Source organism: Halictus rubicundus, chromosome 12, assembly GCF_050948215.1.
Source record: "Halictus rubicundus isolate RS-2024b chromosome 12, iyHalRubi1_principal, whole genome shotgun sequence".
NCBI lineage: Eukaryota > Metazoa > Arthropoda > Insecta > Hymenoptera > Halictidae > Halictus > Halictus rubicundus.
The window spans coordinates 9463734-9488809 of NC_135160.1; the positions used below are offsets into that span (position 1 = coordinate 9463734).

At 43.2% G+C, this 25076-nt stretch overlaps 1 protein-coding gene across 9 annotated transcripts in view; it reads right to left on the reverse strand.

The window, feature by feature from the left end:
- Nucleotides 1-132: 132 nt before the first annotated feature.
- The window catches only part of LOC143359657 (phosphatase and actin regulator 2), a 349047-nt gene continuing 324103 nt past the window's right edge, over nt 133-25076 (reverse strand). For 6 of the 9 annotated variants that reach the window (XM_076797759.1, XM_076797760.1, XM_076797754.1 and 3 more), the window contains 9 exons: nt 19054-19287; nt 16937-17189; nt 15125-15154; nt 11547-11689; nt 7001-7157; nt 5574-5629; nt 4861-4964; nt 4169-4341; nt 133-1461 (listed from right to left, as the gene is read on the reverse strand). In XM_076797759.1, the coding sequence (XP_076653874.1) occupies nt 1446-1461; nt 4169-4341; nt 4861-4964; nt 5574-5629; nt 7001-7157; nt 11547-11689; nt 15125-15154; nt 16937-17189; nt 19054-19287 (1166 nt within the window). In that variant the 3' untranslated portion in view covers nt 133-1445. Of the gene's footprint in view, nt 1462-3340; nt 3763-4168; nt 4342-4860; nt 4965-5573; nt 5630-7000; nt 7158-11546; nt 11693-15124; nt 15155-16936; nt 17190-19053; nt 19288-25076 lie in introns of those variants that run through there. The other 3 variants (XM_076797755.1, XM_076797757.1, XM_076797756.1) reach the window with 3 other exon arrangements.

The window sequence follows — 25076 nt, forward strand, 5'->3', positions numbered from 1 at the left end:
ACGACCTAGCTAATTTCAAGAGCGCGATGACTATACATATAATAACTTGTCGGCAGTCCGTCACGAGCGAGCTACTATGTACTCGGCGAGCGGAACGATCTCACGCGAAACGAAAATTCGCCTGTTTCCCCGTCTCTCGCCCCGTCTTTTTTTCTTTTTTCTTATTTTTTTTTTCTTTGACTTCGATTCTCTCAGTCGTGACCCGCCGCGATTACGCGAAACTATTAACGATCCAAGAGTTACTCAAACCCTGAGAATCGATCGCGATTTGCACCACGCAGCGCCGCTAATTGGCCAATAATCGCCGGAATCGTTTCGCGCGATTCACCATGGTTGTCGCAGCCTAAACGCGTGGCAATCGGAAACCCCTACGACCCGTGCAGTCGACAACTGGCAGCCTGAGAACGAGCAACGCGCGTTTCTTAGTCAGCAACGAACTTGTTCCGCTAAAATCCGTTGTTCGATAAAATAATCTACAAATTTGTCGAGTGTACAAATGAATTCGCGGCCCTTCTTTTACCAACAACCAGAACACGGGTCCTGCAAAATAATCCCCACGAATCTCTATACATTCTACCGGTAATCGATGAGTTGAACAAATTCGAATTCAAAACAAAGTAACAAAATTGATTAATCGCGAATTCATTTGTACACGCGATAGAAGTGACCCGCCGAAGACAGTGGATCGATTAGTTAGTTCCAGAGCAGGAAGAAGTCAGAATGATCACGAAACTGTCCCGACAAACCCCCTACCCCCCTCCCCGAGTCGTTGGACTCCTCAGCTTCCGTTTTAGTCAATCTCGAATCGGCGTCCTTGAAAAGCTGTGGCTAATTCTTCCTCGGGATAATTTAGCTACTCCGTGGCCCGAGGATTTCGGGCGGTTGCAGTGGAGAAATCGCGACGCTTTTGTTCTTTTGCATCGGGTAAATGCAATAGCCGGTTAGGAAGTTAAACGCGAGTCCAGGATAAGAACCTGTCCGGGAAAGTCGCGTGTGCGTTGTGCGAACGAGCTTCCGCGATGACGAAAATCATCGGGCGGCACCAGCGGTTCGGCCACCCATATCACAATCTTGAAGCGACGTGGTTTTCGTCGTCAGCGTGGACGGCGGACGACGGTGGATCGGCGATGATGTACGGTGATTACGATGACGTCGACGGCGAACGACAGCAACAGTGAAAAAAGAAAAAGCCCCACCGTGAACGCCGGCTGTGAGTACCGCGCGCTTTTGTTCTTTTTTTTTCCTCGCAGGTGTGTGTGTATATCTCTCTGTGTGTGTGTGTGTCTGTTTGTTTGTTTCATTGTGTGTGTATCATCCCCCGGAAGCAACGAGATACCCGACTCTTTATTCTTTTATTTTTTTCATCCAGCCTCGACGCGAGGCCACCACACTGCACCTTCACCTATACCCGCACCACACTGTAGCACCTCAACACATTGCAATTGTCATGGCCTGTGGAACCTGCAACCGACGAATCATCTCTGATTAGTTAACAATCGATGCTGAGGGGGCAGGGGGCGGGGAGCTTTTACCCTCGGTCAGCGATCGCTGACGATCATTTGCACCCGTCATTTTTATACATCTTGTGCTTCTATAAGTGCTTCAACATGTTTTCGCTTTCTGACAAGTGCAGCGACAGACTGCGAATTTTTATGCAAAATAAGAATCGTCTACATCTGTTCCAAGGAACAGGAGCCACTTGGGAATGCCTATCTACCCTTAATAATTTGAGCATATTTAAAAGTTATGGCTCTTCAATTCTGTCAATATTTATACAGTTAAAAATTACAGCTCTTAAATTAAATTTTTACACTCAACAAAATGTTTAAAATCCGTTTTTCTTATTTTTCTCTTCGTGCTGGAGGTCGAAAAATATTTAATAAATCGGCAATTTGGACTTCTCAATGCCGCCATTTTGGAAAAAAATCCAGATTTCTATAAACTGCGGATTTTTAGGCAAAAGAGTTTTCTTATGCAATTGCAAGAAGTTCTCCGATCATTTGCAAAAGTTGAGAATGATGCATATTAATCTTTCATTCTGTTTCGAATCTCATCTGCCCACTATTATCATAAACGTGTAAAATCCCCAGTCTAGAGATCGAGTCATTGCACATTTCGAAGTAAAATTTTGAAGAGTTGAAACACTTAAGAGTTGAATGAAATCAAAATTTTGTCGCGGGAGTAAAACTTTCAAAAATCGAGGCTCGCACAAAAATTCGCAGTTTCGCGGTGATGTCGCGTGGAAAATACGCGAAACTGCGCCAAAAAAAAAAAGAGGAAAAAATAGGGTATGATCGAATAATCGTTGTCGTTCGATGACAGGTGAAACATGACCGCAGCAGTCGCTGATCGTGACACGTTGCGTCGAGCAATCGACGTTCGAGGGTTGAGGGTGCACGGGTGAACAGATTTCTAGACTTCGTGGGGCGTGTGACATTCATCGAGCGGAACAGATTTAACCCTTTGGGGACGGATCACGGACATTGTCATCGACACTGCTTTTGCTTGGACGGTATATCCGAACGAGTTCTTCCAACGACTCGTTGCGTGAGAAAAAAAAAGAGAGAGAGAGAAAAAAAAGAAAAAGAATATTGTCATGGGGAGACTCGTGAGATACGATATCGTTGGAGTGACGGAACAGATAAAGGGTCGAATAGAGAGTACGAATAAGAAGAAAAGATAGAAACATATAGAGAAGAATAGAAGGGCAGAGAAAGAGGAATGCAGAAGATGCAAATGCACAAATAAACGAACCGGGAATCGATAGTGTTCGGGGCTAAAGACTACCTAATTGAGTAAACGTATGTCATACTGGGCCTCGTTAACAAATTTTAACGAGTCTAGCCCATATCTGAACCTAATCACTTATCGAATTGTATATTCCATAATTCTAATCGGAAGACTGTGGATTTTTATGCGAAGTAAAAATTGTCCTCATTAATTTCAAGCTACAGAAAATATAGAGATATTAATTTCGTTTCGTAGTAATTTTAACAAAACAATACAACAGCAAACCGTTTTGCATTTCATCTATTTTCAAATGCAGATATTTATTAGAGATATTCCATATGTGGAATGTACTTGGGAATTTCGAATTGAAAAAAGCAGAACAATTTTTTGTAAAATACTGCAGACTGAGTTGTTCGAGCGTTTTCTGCAGACACAACAGAAAGCAAAATTTGTCTTTCACCCGATGGAACACACGTTTACGTGGGTTTGTTTGGTCATTTCTCTCTCAACATCTCGTGTACAGTGTGCGTGTTCACATACCGTTTCGTGCACGAATTCGCGAGAAATATAGTGTGAAGGAATGGCGTCCGGTAGGGGGGGGGGGGGAGTATTTACAATAAACGTTTGTTAGTGTGTAAGCGCGCGCACGCGCGCGTGTGTGTGTGTGTAAAGAAGAAAAGTTCGTATGAAAACAGAAAGTAGTATTAGATTCACGTTACATTTATACTCCGTGCGGCGGTGAGCCAGCTAAATCGCCTACTTTCGTGGTGTCTATCGTCTACTTCCGGTCGGCAGGTGTGTCTGTGGAGGAAAAGGTGGAGGAAACGGGGCGCTCGACGGAGAGCTACGTGTAACTCGGTGAAGAAAAAAAAAAAGAATAAAAAACAAACGAGAAAAAAGAGAAGAAACGTTCTTCTAATCTCCCGACAAACTATGCCGGGGGAAGACCGGAATCTAGTTGTCATTGCGATACCTGCAGACGGAAACCATGTCTTCGTATTCGGTGTTCGAATGACACCGATTCATAGAAAACTGCAACATGTAATTGATGCAATCAGATCAATGAGAATTAGCGTTCCTGCGTTCTTGCGTGTGTAACAAAGAAAAATGTTAACCGAATCTCTCTAGGAACAATTCGAAAGCAACTTTTGACTATCTCGGAGCGCTCCGTCCGCAGAGGGTTAATTAATCGACATCCTTTCCTGACTTTGAATTGCATCTTGGTTAAAAGCAATCACCGAACATTCAACTATTTATCGCTGTTATGACAATTTTTCAATCTCTTGTCGGAGCAAAGAATTTAATTTCACGTTTCAAGGATGGAGCCTCTCGGTCTTCGTAAGACTTCAAAGCGATTCTCGTTAATTGAACCGGTTCGAGTCAACGCGAGTTTCAGATAGAAGAATCTTTCCAGGAAGAGTCAGAAGAGGGTACGCACCTGGTGAGGTGTCGGCTGTCTTCATGAACGGCCATCTCCGAGCTCTTGAACTCGTTCAGCTCCTTTCTAATGGCTGCCTTGTCCTTAGGTGTCAACCGTGTCCACGGTTTGTCCGCCCTTCTGTCATAATCGTGGGCCTGCGTGACTTCGATGTAATCGTTGAACCTGATGATCTATCGAACCAACCAACACTTTATCTCTTTCCTCTCGTCGGAAACAATAATTTTTAAATCGACCGTCGCAAACTCGGAAATTCACAACGCGAACAAAGACGACTCGGATAATAAAGACTAAATTGGCACCTGACACATTGTGCGCAAATGAAATCGTTCCAATTACTGATACACGTGAATTTTTGTTTGATCCCTTTTGACTTCTTTTTTCCTTCTTTTTGCGTCACGTTTAAACCTTCTACTTGTCCAACAACATGTAGCTTTGTTCGCATAAAATAGTATTTTTTGACGTGTAATTCCATTTTTACAAAATAGTCGTTTGACGAGGGACTGAACAAGATTAAATGAAAGTTCACGGTACATGTATTAGCAATTAGAATGATTTTCTAATCAGTCAAATCGGCATGCAATGCGCTAGTTACCGAGTGAAAATAATTCTGCAGTTTAAAGCGATTGTCGCAGAGCAAATATATTTTGTGTCGCAGATTTCTCTTTTTTTTTGGCAATGCATAAAATTACCTTCTTTTCCTTGAGTTCTTCGACGGTCGGTCGAAAGCTGAGCTTCCGCAGCAGGTACCGCTTCTTCTCCTCTTTTTGTTTTTTCTCCTCAGCAGGACTTTGCTCTGCAAACGTGTTGTGGTTTGTTTGATCCGTTTCTTTTTTCATTACACGGTAAAATACTCGCCTCTCAGAACCCAGACTGATTAGATTTGTTCGACATCTTTTTATATTTAACCTTAAACTGAGCTGAGGAACTTCGGTTTTCTTCAAGCAATTAACGACATTCCCAATTTCACTTGTTTCTATTATTACAACTTGCTGTTATTTTGTTGACTTGTGAATCAATAAAATGTAGCGTCCCCCACTTTCTCTTTTTCCAAAGTGAAACCATAAACACTGACAGCAAGATAGTAAAAACACTTTGAGGGGTCAAAAGAGTTTAAAAATACTGTGGTACCATTTGCAATTCATTAGAACGATTAAGAAAAGAATGTCTACGTGGCTCCCGTGTCAAGTAAATTAGACAAGTTTTATTTCGCACAAAAATCCGCAGTTTAGCGATGAAATATTTTCAAGGGAAGTGTATACTGTGTAGTTAAATGTTCAAGAAGATGTCGTTCCTCCTGTCGACAGGTCTGTTATTTCCCTGATTTTTCTTTTATCAGTCTGTTTCTGTAGGAGATCGTACACGGAAACGAGAATCCGATTCGATCGAAGAAAGAGGAGCTTACTTTTCAAGATATTCCGTTCTTCGAGTTCCTCCTGGGTTGGCCGCATGCTCAGCCGCCTGCAATGACAATGTCGCGCGAATCAGTGCAAGTCTATCGGTGCTAATCCGCTTTCCTCGGGCGGCGAGGGCTTCGAACGGTCAAGAAAGTTTGCCAATATCCGCGGGGAGACAAACAAGCAAATCGCGGTGGTCGACGGTTAGTCCAATGATCGGCCTAATGAAACCGCGTCTCTGGCTCACAGGAAAGTTTCGCGAACGATTTCCAAAGTTTCTTTCATCCAAATCGTCTCGGAGCAAATCATTTCTATTGTCGCAGGCGTGTCTTAGACAATCTCAAAAAGCTAGGTCGAAAATAACTAACAACTGAAATTTCAACATCGTCATAGATTATCTCAATGTTGAGCGCGAATAGCTAGGAAAAATATCAAAAAATCTGAATGACACACGATGATCGTGGCGTTCCTGAAGGCTCAATAAATTTTTGCGGGACGTTTAGAAGTCTCGAAGAAGAAGATTGACAAATTATGGCAACAGGGTCGTCCGCCTCAAGGTTGCGGGCCAAAAAGCGTAGGCGGGCCCCGGTTCTCTCGAGGAAACAGAGTCTCGCGTTTTCGGCGGATTCCTAATTTTAGAGAGATCGCACGGCGTCCCGTGGCGGTGCTCGGCAATTCGCGCACAGGTAATTCGCCAGCCGGCAATCGATATCTCGAGCGGTTCAGGCTCGTTTTTCTATGGGCGCCGTGCTATTCACGGCCGCGAGAGATACGCGAGGATTCCGCGTGCGTTTGAATACGCGCGATCAATAGACGGGGCTTCGTTTGAATAATGCCCGCACGATTTTCTCTTTATCGCTATTTTCCCCCGGATACGTTTCGGGGATCTAATAAAACGCACAAGCCGCCCTCCAGCTACCCTCTTTTTACCTTTTTCCAAGATCCCCTTTCTTTTTTTGCGGGGAATCAATGAAATTAATTTCCTGCGATTTCTCTATCCTGCTCGTGGAGCTTCGGAAATTTATATCTCTCTCGGCGAATCACGCAATTTTTATTATGCATAAAATAGCGTCATCTTCGTATCGAAACAAAATGAAAAAGGGGCTAAAGGTGTAGACACACTGGCGAGTAAATTGCGACATTCAAATGTCCGAAGAAATGTGTGTAAATAATAAGAGAGCTCGAACCTCAAAACCCCAAAGTTTCGAAATGACCTTGGGATTTCTTGCGCAAAGAGCAAAAATCGCGGAAACGGTGTCCGATGGGGGTGTGTCAAGCCTCGAATCCAATCTCGGTCGCTAATAAGGATCAGCGTTTTCGGAAACTCGTTCTGTCCCTTTTGTTTGAGCCGAGAAACGCGGTCACCGTTTTCCCCGCGTCGCGTCGAGGGTCGCAAAGAAACCCGAAGAAAGAAAGAAACGAAGAATCTTTTCACCTGATGAGCTTGGCACCAATTGCCTCCTTCGTTTCCTGCCTCTCATTGTCCGTCTGCAGCTGAAGGATGTTTCTGTTGATGAGCTCCTGCCTGTCCGGCCTGAGGGCGAGCTTCAGCGACAGCGACTCCTTGCGCGCAATCTTCGCTGCCAACCGGCCTGCAATTTTCAAAAACAATTAGCACCCTAATTGCGGCCGTTGATCGTGCACGCGGCCGTGCAATCGGAAATACTCTCGGCCAAGAACTTCTCCGCCGGCAGAACTTTTCTCCCCCGAGTTCGGATCAAACGATTTCCATGGAAATTCGCGTTTCTCGAAGATTAATCGATAGGAACGAGAGTCGAGGGAAAAGTTTGTTACTTCGTTAAACGATTCCGCTCGACCGGAGGAATTTTATTAAACCTCGGTTTCACTTTTTTAACATTTTTTTACCCGAGAATACGGAAAGTTGTTTCTAGTTTCTCGTGCAGACCGCGCAGGAATGATTCATTAAAGAGTTTAAGCCGTCTTTGTTGCAGAGCGTTCGTAATTAATTTATGTTAATGACGTCTGAGGGAATTAGAGCGCCGTTTATAGCACGAGGTTTTAATTCGAACGTAAACATCTGACTCCTGCTTCGACGGCCGCTCGATCCTGAATAGATCACAGTCCCACGAAAATTCTTGATCCCTCGATCCTCTGTTTGATCCGGACTCGGCCTTCCAACAATAAACGAATCTCCGCGAATTCCACCGACCGACATTATCATTCTCGAGGCTGGAAATATTTATTGCATCACTCTCTCTTAGTCGGTAATGTTACTTCTTCGTTACTTAAGAATTGGTGAGTATACAGTAAAAGATCACGAAGGTTGTACGCTTCAATCTCGCTGCGGACGTTGATTAAACAACACAGTTTGAACAATTTTGAGAAGGAAGGTGCACATGTGTTTCTAACGAGTTTTCTCAATTGTCTCTGATACGATATCATCTTTGAAGAGATAGACGCACGACTAGGTTCGAGAGTGTTGCACGGTCGCAAGAGCGACGCAAAGAACACAGCAGGGTTAATTTGAGCAACTTAGAGTCACAGTGTTAGAAATGATAAGTGCTAAAATCTCTGACGAAATATATCTTTTCGGTAGCATATGTCAACGCGACTTATTCAGGGCCTCTACCATCAATAAGTATTAAGACACTTCAATCGCTAGATATTCCAGAATATTTGTTTAAAGAATTCTAAACAGAATTTTTATGCTCTGTGCTGTAATATAAATCTTACAGGTTATTTGCAATAAAATTAAATCTCCTAACGCCCCCTTTCCACATAATTAAATTTTATTTCTCTTGTTCAAGCCAAATCATTTCTATGTTCGATGCTGCAATACAAATCTTGCAGGTTATTTGCAATAAAATTAAATCTCCTAACGCCCCCTTTCCACAAAATTAAATTTTATATCTCTTGTTCAAGCCAAATCATTTCTATGTTCGATGCTGCAATACAAATCTTGCAGGTTATTTGCAATGAAATTAAATCTCGTAACGTCCTCGTTCCATAAAATTAACCTCGTGTCTCTCGTTTAAGAGAAACCGCAAACAAATTTCTCTGTTAAATGCTACAATATGCATCACACGGATTATTTGCAATGAAATGAAATCTCCTAATGTCCTAATTTCGTAACATTTAATTCTGTTTCTCTTTGCTCAATTGGACATAATAGAAGCAGAGAGCTTCGCTAAAGCAAATCAAGATTTGGTGTATCCAACGAAATGACTAGCACAATTTGACTGCGTCAAAGACACGGTGCATCACTGGCACACCACTCCTACTCAATAAAACACATATAGATGCAAAACACATAGAGAGAATAATTAAATAGCACTTGCATGTACTTTAGTACGAATTTATGCCAATCAAATATTCACACTCGAGCTAGCGCATCTGTCAAAGCGTCTGGTCTCAGATGCTTAATTTTGTTATTTCTGACACGAATGCGGACAATTCGCGATTTTTATTGTTGCAATTACGTCAATGCGACAATTTATGTCCGACAATATATGACTTTTATTGTACGCACAATTACTTGACAATTTGTGATTTGTGCTGTACAATTGCTCGGATTTGTGATTTTTATTGTACAATTAATTCCACGTGACAATTTATGTTCACGTTTCTACATTGTACAATTACTTAAATGTGACACTGTTTAATTTTAGAATTATTGATTTCAATTTTAAAATGATTGATAACTTCACAATTTCTTTGCTCCATTGTTTAGCATGAAGTTCAGGAACAAAACTAACTTCGTGGAGCACACATTGTACCAAAAATCACTTCCGACGGTTGGTGTGATCCGATCGTTAAAAACTGAGCGCAGCATCGAACAACCATGCTGAATAAGATGTTCGCACGACGAAGAAGAGTGTCTTGATACTTATTGAGGAAATTGTACAAAGCAACGAACAAAGATTGTAGACGTCCTCGCAGGTGTTCATGTCGGCGGATCTATGGATCCTCGTTGGGTCACGTCGAACGGCGACTGGGCGCCACCGGTCCTTGTCGACATGTACGCGTCGAACCATCGACTGGTCGAACACGGTAAAGGCTATTATCGACGTGGCCACGCAATAATCTTTCGTCGAACGGTTTTATTCTATTTCGAGCGCGATTTACCGTCGACGACTGAGGAGCAGCTGATGCTGCGGCGCAGCGGCGGCTCGGCTTTGTACGGTTCGATCGAGGCGCAGGCGATCGACAGGGTCGACGCGGTCCAGATCGACAGCATGGTGGCATCGCTCTGTCCTTTCGCGACAAAACTCGCCTAACTCTCCGGTCCCTCCCCGACACTAATCCACTCTCCGCAACGAGAAATCCTCCGGAGAACGAAGCTTCGGGAATATCTTCTTCGTCTCTCGATCTTTCGATCGGGGATAAACATCCGCGAGAATCAGACGATTTCGAGCACCTCCCGCGACACTGATCTCGAAACGGAACCCTCTTCTTTTTTGTGTTGTCGGTTTAGACTGCCGTGGGTGGGTTTTGCGAGCCGATTCGTTGATGCCACGTCGGATCGGAGACAGTTCGCGGAAAACCGTGGCAAAACAACGGCCAGAAACGTACTGAGCTACGCGCCAGCTATCTTCGGGGATTAATATAACCTTCGAGGCGTTTGCGTGATCGCGCCGATGTGTGCGTGCGAGCGTATCGCGCCGCGAGTATAATTAGTACGGTCCGCGATTCTAAGGTCTTTGGCAAATCGGCCGGCGATTCGCCGACGCCTCCGACGATCCCTTCAGCGTTCGAATCATTATACATTCTGATTATTCTTGATGGCAAGAACCACTTGTCATTTGCTATTTGGCTCAAAAGCCAATACAGCGATTTCTCTATATATGTCGCCATGCCTGAACGATAAACGTCGCGGAATTATCCCCACTACCGCGGGGTATACCTCGTGAGGGGCCGCGAAGCTCGGAAGGCCTCGGACGCCGAGGAGTGTAAACATAACACGACTCGAGTATGTCTCCTGGACGATACAGGACGCAATACCCGTGTTGTTGACATATATCGAGAATTCACTGTGTTCCGCTGCTATTTTGAACCAGGTATTCGAGTAGGTGTTACTCGAAGTAAACAGTTTAATATTTTTAAGCAATTGAAAATTTAATCGAACGCAATGTGTCGAAGCGTCGAAGAACAGTTCTTCTAGCTAGTTATTGTTATATCGAGCTATTATTTGTTTTCATTAATAGCCTATTGATCAGACTGCTAAAAACAACTAGAGAATCATCTATTGTAGTGCATTCTGCAATGCGGCATGACCTGTCCGACTGTTTTATATGATGACGAGGACGTGCTCATAATCGCACGAGATCGTTGTTATTTATTCAATAACTCAGGAATCGATAATCTGAGAATCACTATAATAGTCGTCGGTTCTTGCAATCTTGCAGCGTCTCACAGGTTCCAATAAAATTAAAATTTAATCCTCAAATCTGAGTAAAGACTCGCCACTTGCATACGATCGATGCGACGTATTGTTTAATAATAACTTTCAACTCAATCTTTTCTAAACGGTGTGTTAAATTAATTTTGTCACTAGATTGTCACTAGTGAAACAGAATTGTTGACGACAGATTTCCTACAGTGCACGAATAGTTTGATCATTAGACTGTGGTATTTTGTCCATTTACAATAAAAATAGGCGAGACAGAAAACAGTAAAAATACTAGAAGAATACAAGGATATTATTGGTTGACCAGGAAGTCTTTATATATATATTTTTTTTTATTGTAATAATAGCATCATTGGCAAAGAATAAATATATTAAAACAGATGTTAAAACATGCTAAAAGACTTTTTAGCCAACCCGATACTGTTTTTTACTTGTTAAAATTATGAATAGATGAAATAAATTTTGATTCTTCCCCCGTTTCTTGTAACCGATGCAGATAAATTTTATATTGCGCAGAGTTCCGCAGTCTATTGATCGATATTGATATCGAAAGCACAGTTCGCTAGGTATAAGAAGGAGGTTGACGTTAAATGTTGAAGAATCGGATACTCACTTTTCTCATCGTCGAAATCTTCCCTGTAAAGTACCTGTCCATCGCCAGGATCCCCATCGACGTCCTCCCTTATCACATACGGCCTCGCGTTTTCCTTGTTTTCCAAAGTGCACGGCAGGGTGAGGCCAAATCTGACCGGTCGACTGCTGAAATGATCGTCGAAGAGAAATGTGAAACGTTAGTGCGAGTCCGTGGGTATAGTTGGATCGATGGAAGAATCGACTCGGAGGACCTTTCGCTATGTTCCGTAGAAAAATTCTTTCTCCCACGCTTTGACAGAACGAACGTAAGACAAATACTCTCGTTGCCGTCCCAGAAGACTTTGGAACAGGGGTTCCCAAAGTTTTACCTAACGTAGGCCAAATTCCAAAATACTTGGCGGCCAAAAAAGAAAAAAGAAACAAAGAAAAATAGGGTGAGCAGTATATAAATTTTATAATCGTTCTTTATTTATTTAAAAATATAATTCGCATTTCTAGGGGTTTGCGGACCGCACTTTGGGAACCCCTGCGCTAGAACGACAAGATTCACTATGTTGACCTTTAACAAATGCCAGTACTGAATTCGTTAATGATTCGTTGCTCTATAGTTCCTATTAGTTCCTATTAATTTTTTAATATTTTTTATTCCCAGGAAAAATGTAACAGAGCTATCTTGTCCTGTTCTGTCTCCCACATAAATAACGAAATTACGCTATTGCTAATTATTCTTTCCCGGATCCGAGTAAATTAAATTTTTGCCCAAACCGCGAAATCATTGTTAACCCTCCGTACGCTGTGCCGGAGTCATTCGTGACCCGTCGCGGTGGGGGTAAACCTCGAGAGGCCGTCAACGCGTACAATTTTATTCCGACATAAGACGAGGCTTTTTATTTCGAAATAAGAAAATCGCTGTCCCCTCTTCTTCTTGATCCGAAATATGACGATCCGAAACGCGGTCCCGAGCCATCGCCTTGTATCGAAAGAAAACTAGTGAAATGTATCGGTGTGGGTCAGACATGACTTCGGCACAGGGTCTAGAATTCGCAGGAGTAGTCCGAGGGTTAATTAGTTCGACGGTTAATTTGTATGTAGCGAACGGTATCTGTTGTTGTCAAGTTACGTAAAACATTCGGCCCGTAGAGGGTCAGTGACGAAAGGGGGTAGTTACCCCCGACTCGATTCTCCAGGTCGATCCAACCGTAGCCAGTCGACGCTACGTGAACCAATGTTCTACTCTACGACGTTTTAAGTACGAGATGCATGTGTAGGGGATGAAACAACGCCAGTGACAAAGAGTGAAAGAGAGAGAGAGAGAGAGAGAGAGAGAGAGAGAAAGAGAAAGACAGAGAGAGAGAGAGAGAGAGAAAGGGGTGGGCAGAGGGGACAGAGGGGTTGGAGAATGCACGGTGTGACGTTGATGAAGATAACAGAAGCAACTTGCGGGGCTCTGAAACGGACTCCGACGTCGTTCCGAATTGGGTTATCAACGACGTCGACGCAGATAACTGTTCCCTTCGCGACGTGAATCCTCTTTCCACCCCTACCGCGCGGGGGTTCTTTCTTTTTTCTTTATATATCTCGTTTCACCCCCGCGTTCGCAATTTGTCGGGGATCGCTTTGATAATACACGCCGGGGAAAAACCGTTTCCGTTTCCCTTACTTGTTCCAATTTTCGTTTCCGCGTGCGGAAATTCGAACGAACGTTAACGGATTCTTTCAGCCGGTGTTCTCGAGATCCGCGAGCGAGTTCCGGGATTAATTAACGCACGGCGAAACGTTACTCGTGGCGTTTCGTCGTTAAACGAGCAAACTTCGTCGCCCCGCGCGTGGCAAAATAGGAGAAACAGATTAAGAAAGGAATATAAGAAAAAGACATTGAACGCGCAGTGTTTTTTTAATTATGAAACACCCTGTAGGTCGGAAAAAATTCGAGGGAGTTTATCGAGGGATGGGGGGTGTCTTCGACGAACGTCACGTTTCTCGTCTCTAGAATATCAAGGGTAGAGAAACACACATAAGCGAATAACTGTGTAAGATCAAAAGACAATAAATAGGCACTGACAGAACACGGTGTACGAAAAGAAAGTATAATACAGAAAGGGCTTGCGAGTATTGCGGTAACGGAAATGTTGAAAACACCTCGTGCAGAGTATCATAGAAGTACGAGTGGATAACAATTCGAATATCAAGTGTTCCATAAAGTCTCGCATTCCAAAAAACTCGAAATTAAACGTCTCTTCGTTCCGAGCTTTTCGATTTTTCGCCGGGCAGACATAGAGCCCGCGTAAATTAAACGACAGGGAAAGAAACGACGTCAGGATCAGCCTGACGCATTCTCTGGTATCTATGGCAGCCAGGACGAAGCCAGTTACGCCAGCGCGGAACTCGTTTCGTCCGTGGACGAGGGTTCGAGGAACCTCGTTTTCGTCGATCGATGGTTCGAGGCTCCCGCGCGTGAAAGATCAATGGCACGTGTGAAGCGTAGGCGACAGTATACGATGGGTTTCCCTACGGTTTTCTCATGCTTAAGGGCGCAAGTTTACCATGCTCACGGCTCTCGTCACGCTGACACACAGAGAGAAAATAGAAAAAGGGACGGGCGGGACGGGCGAAGATGGATTAGCGGTCGAACATGTGCGGAACAATCGGCAAAACCAATAGTCGCTCGTTTAGCCGGCTCCGAGCTAGGTATACATTTATTCGAAATCAAGAATTAGCTTATTAGACAAAAATTTACAAAGAATAATTCGAAAGAATCATTCGTGGCGATTCAGGTAATTTTTCTTTTTCATTTTTATTCAAATCCCACGATGTCGAATGGAAACATTTATCACAAGAATGGACTACAAATAGTTCTTACTTCGGGAATGATCCCTTTCAAGGAAGTATTTTCAGGAGACCTTGTAGAATAAAATACTATCAGGACAGTAAACGGTTAAACTTCGCCTTGGCAACCCAGCAATTTTTAACTTTTTGTTATATAATCCTGTACACCTCGACGAGAAAATGCCAAAGTTCGAAGTTTTAAGGCGAGGCGTTCACTGGGAAAAATTATCGATACCAAATAAAATCAATATCACGATGCTGAGACATACAAATAAGAGTTTCCGGGAGTTGTTTGTTGCTCGGAAAGTACATGAACAATCGCGTGAGTCTCCGCAGCTGCTGCCAATCCCCTATTTCACTGCTACCAAGACCTTCGTCTCTCGGTACACACATCGAACCCCGGCGAACTTCAAATTATAGCAAAAGTTGGAATTTCTCCCGAGAACACGCGAGTTTCCCGAACTCCGAGCGTTCCCTGAAATAATCCGAACTTTTCGTTACAGACGTTGATATATGTCCGAGCATGATTGGCCGCTGATCCATCGATATGTTGTACAATAACGGGATGATAAAGGACTATTGGGAGAGGAGACAGAGAGACGTTGTCTCGTTCTCTGCGATCAACCGCCGTGGATAAAAGACAAATATTTATAGAAGTATATGGAAATATATATATGCTAATATACGTATACGTGTATATATATACGTATATATACATTAAGATATACCGTGTCGGTTCGCGCATGCTTAGTTAGACCAATGCCCAATTACCATATTCTCATCCTAGGCCTCAACGGCCTTCTGGTTAAGCATAAGAAAAATACGACACTTTACTCGTGACTGATACATGATACTTGATGGTAGTATACAAGGTTTTCACGTGGAGCATCGTTCTCGATCCCTTCGATATCCGATCTAGATCGATCAGTCCCGTTGCTCATACGAGTCGAACCTTTTCGTTCGGTTGTACAGAGTGTTCCACGAAACAAAACAAGTTCGAAAATCTCTAGGCTGTTGTCGTTTATGCATTTGTAACTGTAAAACTACATCTGAACTGTATAACAAATTTGAAGACATACGATGATACAGATTTTAATGCGCACGATGAAACACACTGTACAACCTTCGAAGCAAAATACCGAATTCAGTCCATTGTTTAACCGTCGTGCACTGTTCGCTAATTTAAAATCTAATATTAAAAAGTCCAACTTTTTTTGTTGAAATATATAAATTAATTTATCACCGACAGTTTGCATCAGGGATCGAAAGAGTTACGGATAGACTGCGGATTTTATGTAAAATTAAAATTGTCTGCATAGATTGTAAGACATAGAAATTTTAATAGATTGACGAATAATATGTTAACATGATTAAATTCGTTTAATTTTTCTGCTAGGTATCTTAAATTTCGTGTACTCAATTTTACCATAAGTGCGTAAAATCCGCAGTCTAGTTATGGAGCTTTTTGATTGGTTTCAAACGAGTTCGAATAGGACTTATAAAATATGAAAATATAATGTTTGCTAATACAGGGACAGATATTCTGTTCATCCATATTAAAGGGATCGTCGATCATTGTAATAAATAGATATTCAATGAATAGTTCTACTATCATACATGAATAGTACTATTGGAACTACTAAATAATTATTACAACTAAATAACCTTTCTGAATACATGATTTAATTGTAATATTTATGTAGTCAATTCGCGATTGAAACCTTGCTAATGTTTCTCTTATAGAATCCTTTTCTAACAAACTGAAGTAACTTGTTCGCGCAGGAGTTTTATTGTTTAAATGTCCGAACAGAATGTTTCTAAAAACGGAATACATTTGTCCATTTCGATCCCTGACTCGTACGCATTGCACACCGGTTAACAACCAGATCTTGTCCACAATCGAATACCAACGGTGATCCAATTTATCTCTCAAAATATAGATGTCCCAATTTCCCGAAGAGTGCACAACGGTTGAAGCGGACTCGATCGAATTAGGGGCGCTCGTCGAGAGGATTAAACCGGAAGTGATGCAGCGCGACCGTGGTGAATAATGATCGTCGGGAGTTGCGAGAGAGAAAGAAAGAAAGAAAGAAAGAAAGAGAAATTGCGAGAATGGAGGGCGCGTGAAAAGAAATGGCGTGGTTAGAAGGTGAAGAACGATGTTCCAGACGAGCCGGCCGGCCTCCTCATGGTTCCGAGACGTTTTCATTAAAGCCCGCGGTAATTAAACCGTTAGAGATCGGTCACCGGTCCCCCGGTTCCTTTTCACCGTTCGCCATTAAAGCCGAGGGACGTTTCAATTGAGAAAAACGAGAGAGAAAAAAAAAAAAAGAAAAACGAATCTTCAAATGGCGAATGATCGCCTCTATCGCCTTCGAACCTTGAAGGAGGGCGTTGCATCTTCGCGACCGAATATCTTGCTTATGACGAAGAAAAAGACTCGTTGACGAGCAGTCGCGTTAACTGACGAGGCTTCGAGAGATCGTTTCGTTTGAGATCGGTCACCGAGTCTTTCGAGAATGGAGGAGATCATCGGGATTCAGTCGAGAATGATTCTCGAGGGGGGCACGGTGTTCCACTAACTTGAAGGAGGCGTGCAGCTCCTGGCGAAGCGTCAACGGCCTGTTCTCTTGCGTCGGAGTGTTCTGCGGCGTTCCGGGCCCGCTTCCGGATCCTCTTTTCTTCAGCACGCTCTTCAGGGGCACCGCGTGAAACTTAGGCTCCTTCGCAGGGATCTCCTCGACCCGCGACGTGTCGATCGCTGGATCCGGCTGCGACATCCTGAACATGTTGAACACGTTGTCCTCCTCCTCCACGTCGAAGTCCTCTTCGTCCTCTGAAATCGAGAAAAATCGTTCCATTAGCTTCTTCGCTTCAGCATCCATGGCCACAGGGATTCGACAAAATAAAGTACTGTAGGAATATTTTAAAGGAAACTCCTACGTCCTAGGTGTGACGTAACGGGTGGAGTGATGTCATACCGATTTCGCTAAAGTACTTTATTTTACTTCGACAACTCGACTCTCAAACGACAATGTTCAATATCCCATCAACTCACTCGCTCGCGACTTTCGCTCTACAGACTCTCTCTCTACCGATTGACTCTCCACCGACTGACCTAACATCCCTCGCATTCGTCCCTTTTATAATAAGGCTCTCTTTCATTCTTCCTCTCTCGCACTCTCATTCTCTCTCTATCAGTTTCACATCCATTCGGAAAACCTAAACAGTCACGTACGCCCTGCGCTTGGCGCCCCTAAACACTTTACTCTTGTCACCGAGACCCAAACACTCTTCTTTCACACTTCGGCCCAAACAGACTCCCTTTCACACCGGTCCCAAAGACATTGGCGCCACGATGTCGCGTCCACAGTCACTCTAAACAATCATTCTAATACAGTGTCTCATTCATAACCCTACAGTACGTTGTGCTCATAAGATTTTCAATTTTTGTTTAACTGTGACAATTTCGTTAACAAAAATAGCGAACCTGCTGTCATGCATTGTTCATTTTTGTCTAACAAGGAAACAAATTCCGGCTGCACAAGCAAATGTTAATAAAACTTTTCTGAGAGCTAGAAAAATATTCGACACATGTGTCCTTTTTTTTCTATCGGCCTTCGTCCAGGTTGAAGGGGTGAAAAAAGCCCTCGTAGTTAGGAGTTAAAAACATTATTGAATATCTTGGGAAGCTTCATCTGGTATATTAATCACAGCAGATGAACATACATTTTTCACATTTTTTTGTTTCACATTGTTCATATATTTTTCACTGAAAGCAATTTTCTGTTTCTGGCTTGAGAGGATGTTTATCAGAATATACATGTTTACGAGGCAGATAATTTACTGGAGACAGATTGAAGAACTTTAATAGCGAATGCTACTTGCGGCACGATTTGAATATACATGAGACGCGGGTACTCTAATTCGCGAGGACTAAATTTCACGATTACACGACTACACGTACGAAGACAATTGGAGACTATCACAGTCAGCATAGTGACGCAGGAAAGGCGTCCTCAAATCAGCTATTTGTTTTCAGCCTAATAGACTACGCGGAATACCTATCGTGAAACGCAATAGCTCGAATGTAAGGAACACCGTAGAATGCGCATGCAGGATGCGAGGATTGTATTAGTGTACGAGGAACGTTTCACGGGATTACGTCCACGGAATACGAAGAATACACGCGATATATAGCAGGGTGTGAGTACGGTGAACGTATTCTGGACTAGTATCGTAGAATACGAGGATTATATTGTAGTCTACGGGAGTAGAATGCCGGGATCATTATTGCAGCGTACGGCCGTAGAATATGAAGTGAAGTAATACAATATACAGAGCGGGTCTCGTAACGTGAGCCATCTGAATAATTTGGAGATGGAAAATGTTTGAAACGAATGTTTCGAAAATAGAAAACTCGGATCTGAAAATGGCCACAGGAATCCCCCCTCACAAGGAAGTATTTTTGGGAGGCCCTGTAGAATAGAATATAATACTACTAGGACAATAACCGGATAAACTTCAGCTTGGCAACCCAGATATTTTAAACTTTTTATTATATAATCCTGTACATCTTGACGAGAAAATGTCGAAAATCGAAGTTTCAAGGCGCGGAATTTACTGGGACCCAATATAGACTGCAGTAAAAGTGTTAAGGGGGACGAAGTGTGAGTATGTAAGTGAATATGATAGCATACCTTCGTCCTCGTAATCCGACGATAACGTGTTCCGTATGTACCGTTGTTTGGCCAACAATAAGGTAGGACTCGAAGAGCTGAACATCGGCGGAGGCGGAATCGGCCCGATCTCGCTCAACGGAATCGGCGGTTCCGGAAGCTCCGACAGCATCAACGTATTCTGAGGTGGAAGAGGGTAACACCTCTCGATCACCTGCTGGCTCTCGCTGCTTTGGTCTAGGACCCCCTTCTCCACTGTAAACAAATCAAAGAGAATCGTATAAATACTCCTTTGTTTCATCAAAATAATTGCTTAACGTAGCAAACGTAGCATTGCATCAACGTAGCTTTTCAAAGAGATTATAGCCGGATAATGTGCTCCCACACCAAATTGACTTTTCTTGATACCATTCGAGAGGGTTCCCAAAGAAAACCCTCGGTCCGTTCACCTACCACAAGGGTAGTTATAGGGTCGGAACGATTTAATTATGCTCTATTTCCTCCGTTCTGCTTAACGAAAAATTAGGAAAAAATTCATGAACATTCTATCCGATGGTACACACAGCTGTGATTTTTTTCCGAATTTTTGGGTACAACGTTGATTTTTCAAAAATTCCGAAACATTGCCACAGAGGGTTTTCTTTCGGAGTCCGAAAATTCTGCAGGCAGTTATCATCAATATATTAAAGTGCGTGTTCGTGACTATATTAATCGTAGTAGTCACGAGAACAAACTGTGCACTCTATAACACAATCCTGGCAACTGTGTTCCTCATAACTTTGCGTTTCCAATTTATTTATGTTCGTTGAGAGAACTAAAAGGGATGCTGGCATTTTCAGAATCTGTCCAATTTTAAATGACAAATGGACTGATATCCACAGAACGTCCACAAAAATAGTTTCTTTCAATGTGTTACACTTGACAGATGTATTCAGTCTGTAAAGACTGTATGGGACATTGCTTGACATTTTGTACACAAATCTCAGAACAATGAAAACCAAATTTATAACTTTCTGTGTAATCGAGAAACAATAAATTATTGGAAGACATAGTTAGTGCACAAAGAGCACAAAGAGCACAAAGAGTCTCCCTCATTTCTCATACACGTCTCGATGCCAGTGCTTGTTGGCAAGGAGCCTATTAAAGCTTGTTTGAGTGAGGATCAGAGACATTGTTCCGTCAGACAATTTCCATCCCCTTTACAACCCCTCCTAAAATTATCGATGACACAAAGCTAAATAACGTGATCAAAAAATATAAAAATCCAGTGAAACCTCACCATTTAGGTAAAGAAATATATACTCCAGTTCAAGTAACTGTAACTTTTTCAAAAATTGATTTTTTCGAAAGAAATAGCTTTTAGAAAACCATGGAGACATATCTAGTACCGTAAACGGTGTTTTGCAGAAATGGCTGCCACGTCCTTCCGGTTTAAGATATTTCTCTCAATTGTTCCACAAATATAATTCGAAGATCATGCTACAAGATATATGTATTAATTTTTTAAAGAAGCATAATTTTACGTATTTAAAAAATGTTTAAATATCCCTTATTTTCCAACTGTTAGAAGGTATGTATCCCGACTTAACTTGTTGACTCGTGTCCAGCTTTAATGTCAGCGGTAATAAATTTAGTATAACAAATTTGGTTTTCTGAAAAGTGCTAAACGGTTGGAAGAGTACCATACAGTAGTGCTACATTTCTTGTTCCGGTGAACGAGTTACTTCGATTTTGTAGAAATTTCTCCTGGGTTGGCAATCAAAGTGTTAATCAAATAAGACACAATGAGCCGGGACAACGGTGTCAGAGACGAATCGAAACCCGTGCCCTTCTCGCAATCATTCGTAGGGCACGAGCGAAGCAGACAAATACACCCGAGGGTTCGATCGCTCCCTCGATAAATCGATCCTCGCCCAACTCGGCCGATTCCGTCGATTTCCGGAACGATCGTCGAGTGTCTTGTCATTACGGGTTCCCTGCTTCACCGCGAGTGTCATAATCGGCGGACAGCCGTGTTATTCATAGACACGCGCCGTTGGAGAAGAAGCGCGTGCCAATCTTTTCGAGAAGCATGATTCACCGAGGACTATAGCCGTGAACGGGAAGCTTGGCAAACGTGCGCCGGCATATCGTTTCCTCTTGCCTCCGGGTGTCGTGTCGTGTCGCGTCGCGAATTACGAAATTCCGCCCTGGAAAAGTTCCGGCAACCCGTGTATCCGTTTCCTAGCCCTTTTTCGCATTTCTGTGTTTCTGTTGCGTGACACGCTGTCCACCCGGCGCAAACTATAGTGAACGGAGCGCGGCCGTTCGTGTCGCCGTATAGGGATTCCTCCAAAAATTCCGCTTTTAAATTGAAATTCCTGTAGTTCAATTAACGTGTCCGAACGCCGGCTCCCTTTATGATTGTATTCTGTTGCCGGGAAACTGCGAACATTTTGTGTACTGGACAAATAAAAAGGAAATTCTATGTACTTGTAAGGAGAAAATAAATGCGGTACTGTGATCTTGTTCTTGCTCAATAATGTTTCTTTCCTTGGGATTTTTAAAATAACGTTACAGATGAAATCGTATACAATATCTTTTCCAGCGACGAATAAAATGAGATAGCGTGAACTCTGGGTTCGGTGACGCGAACATTATTTAAAACAACCAGCATGTATTTAAAAAATAATTTACGTACATACTGTTGGAATTAATTGTTAAAATTGTATTGGAGAAAGGTATTCTTAACTCAGCTTTAGTATAACATGTGTAGAACATCTTTCTGAAATAGTTTTCCGGGATTCGTCAAAGTAACGAAACTATAAAGCTTCCTGTTGTTAATGATTTTCTTTTTTTTATGAAACTTCGACCATGTAAGATATTCGTGGTATTTTTCTTATTAAAATGACTCCAAACACGACACAGTTTGGATCATAGTGACTACAGTAAAGTGTTGATCTAAGTCCAAACCTCGGGTCCGTGCTGTGACATAGATCGTGCAGGGCTACTATTTTCTCTGAACACTGCACGATTAACCGTACACTGCTTGGCGACCGAGGTAGCTCGAGCTTCGTGGTTCCTCTTAGGGCCTGCCGCCGAGTGGAGGGGATAGGCGGACTGACTAAGATCGTGCAGCTCCGTTCGGCTTAGATCAAGACTTTAGGTTGTGGAACCTTCGGACGCCTATAACTTAATTAATCTTGCGAATTCGAATAAATCCTTTTGGACATTCTACGATACTTAAAGAAAATCGAATTTTTGAAGATGAAATACCAGAATACTCCCTGAAGAACGCAAGTTTCACGGCCGGCGCGTGTTGTCCGAAGAAACGAACCGCTGCGGGAATTCCTGCGCACATTTCGCGGAATTCCGAGCAAGTTCCGCGGGGAGAAGCAACACCTAACCGCAGGTCCGTCGCTCGAAATTTCGCCGGGGCACAACTTCGAGAATAGTTTCGGGGGTTCGGCGAAATTCCAAGCGTTCACCGCTATCGAACAGTCACCGGGCCGTGAACCAATTTCCAACTCGTCGCGGTAGTTACTATCGATCGCGCGGCCACTTATCGTAAACCGTCGCCCCCTTGTGTCCCGTTCGATCGAATCGCTCCTGCCTGTATATAAAAATTTATTTCTTCCGTGAGCGGAGGGTGGAGAGGGGGATCATAAATTTTCTCGGAATTTACAATCGGGGGAGCCACTTGATACAGAATCGCGAAAAGATGCTGCGAGCGAGATTTATGGTCGTCCCCGCGACGAGAAAACCAGAGGTATTTTGCTGCTCGTGATCGGTAAACTCGTGTTGTTCGGTGCAGTTTTCCAACGCCTTCGAGCCACGCTCTTATTCTCATTCCCCTCGGTCGGTTTCATATTTTTCCCGTGTATGATCGCGCTGGACGTAAAACACGAGCGCGTCTTCTATATTGCGCGTCGCTTTATCCTTTACGAGTAGTGCAAACAATTTCGTGGTAACGGGATTCTGTTTCCTCAGTCTTGATGCGGGTATTTGGAAATTGCGACTTGTGACGATTTCACCGGTGTATTTATCAAAATGTAAATGCAGCTGCCAAATGAAAAACCCATCGATATAAGATTGAAAAGGTCCTAAATTCATGGTGGTTGCGGAGCTCCATCGGAAGTGCTGCCGCTCAAGGACATCTGAGCCTGACAATTCCAACCCCAGCGCCGAGATAGTCCTCTCCAGAGTCTTAATGATAACAGTTGTTGTGTAGAGTGTCAGAGCTACAGGGCCGAAGCAAAACGAGAAACCCGAGTGTCGATTAGCGCGAAACTTGGCGGAAAAGCGTCCAATTGTTTGGGGGACCGAGAAATTAGGGATCTCGTCGCCTCAAAGAGGCATCGACTCGAATCTCTGCCAAGCGGCGGTTAGGCTATCTCTCGATCAAACAAAGGAGGAAAAGAGGGCCGTGGTAGGTAAATTCGTCGGACAGGCTGCCGGGAAATCTTGTCATCAAGCCGTCGGACGGAACGTTTTACGGTCTGGCAAAGGGGGGACGGGTTTGCCAGCGGTTGGCATTTAAAATCTACAAGAGTCTGTTTCCCGGGGATCGTGTTCCGTAATGGCGGCGGCGTGTACCAGGGAAGATTTTGCTGGAGAGTAAATTCAAGAGAGAGAGAGAGAGAGAGAGAGAGAGAGAGAGAGAGAGAGAGAGAGGGAGAGAAGAAGCGAGGACAAGTGGAAGATAAAAGGGAACTTTGAAGTTCGGAAGGTAAACGAGAGTTTTAAGGGCGATTCGCGACGGAACCGGCGGGGACGTAAAAGTTTATCGCAGCGACGGGCGACGTTCTCTTCCCAAGGAATCGATGCAAAACTTCCGCCAAGTTCGAGTTGAGAACGCGGATGTTGAGTGTTTTTATCTCTCCGTTTACGGAACGGCTCTTTGACGGAGCGTGTTTCGGGAGATCCCAGTGATTTCGGAACCGAACGGGCTTTTCTTTCGTTCGCTTCGGCACTTAGCCCGCGTTCCGACGCTTTGTCCCGCGCGCACCGATGCTCAGAAATATTTGATCGGTCCCGCGATAAATAACTCGGATTTCGAACGCTCAACATTTTATTTTGCGCAAGCTGCGGAAACGGCGCCGAACGATTCGCGAAATTATGCGCAGTTTCCTCTGGGTGAAAGTTCCGCCATTTTCTGTCTTCCGATATTTTAAAAATCCTTAATTTCTTCCTTCTGCTCCAAAATGTATTCATTTAAACTGCGGAATTATCAGCGAAGCACAGGTCCCCGTTGATCTAAAGCACATTTTATTCTATTGTTCTAGCATCTTTCGTGCAACTATTTTATAATTGTGAACAGCGCAGGCAAACAAATAGTTCCTCTATGTCCTCTTTTTAACGATTACTCGAAAGCACACATTTCTCAATTACGAAAGATGCACAACCGAATTTGATAATTTGCTAAAAATTTTAACCACAGGGATTTTCTACAAATCGTGTACCGCGGAGGGAATTAAAAGGCTTCGGTCTATTGTGTTCTATCCATTGTATTCTAGCGGGGGCATCGAAGAAAATTCAGGATCAGCTAATGACCCGAGTTCTGAGTCGAAATATGTCTCATCTCGTCGACGATTATTTTTACTCCCGGACGAGCACGGAAAAAATTCCGGATATGGAGGACCGATAGAAGAGCCGGTCGCTGGAATTTAATAGCTCACTTGGAGAAAAAAGGGCGAGCGCTATATTAAATTGGCTGAGAGTTTCCGGATAATAGTAATATCGCAGTTTCACCGTCGGTGCAATACCGACACGTCCCTTCTACAATGTCCGTGTTATTCCAATTTTATTTCCTTTCATTTTTCCCGGCGTGTTTTTTACTTCTTCTTCTTTTTTCTTTTTCATTCGAAAGCTATTATTTCAAACGCGACGCTACCAATGTAATCTGGAAAAGTCGATAATCTGTACAAGCTGACCGAATTATTTTCACCGGTTTCGCGCGTCGACGCGAACCGTTCCGTTCCGAGGGATTACAACCAATCGGGCTGTTCTATTGAAACAATATTAGAGAAAAAAAGAGTGGCCATTGATTTGGTTATTGTTGGAGT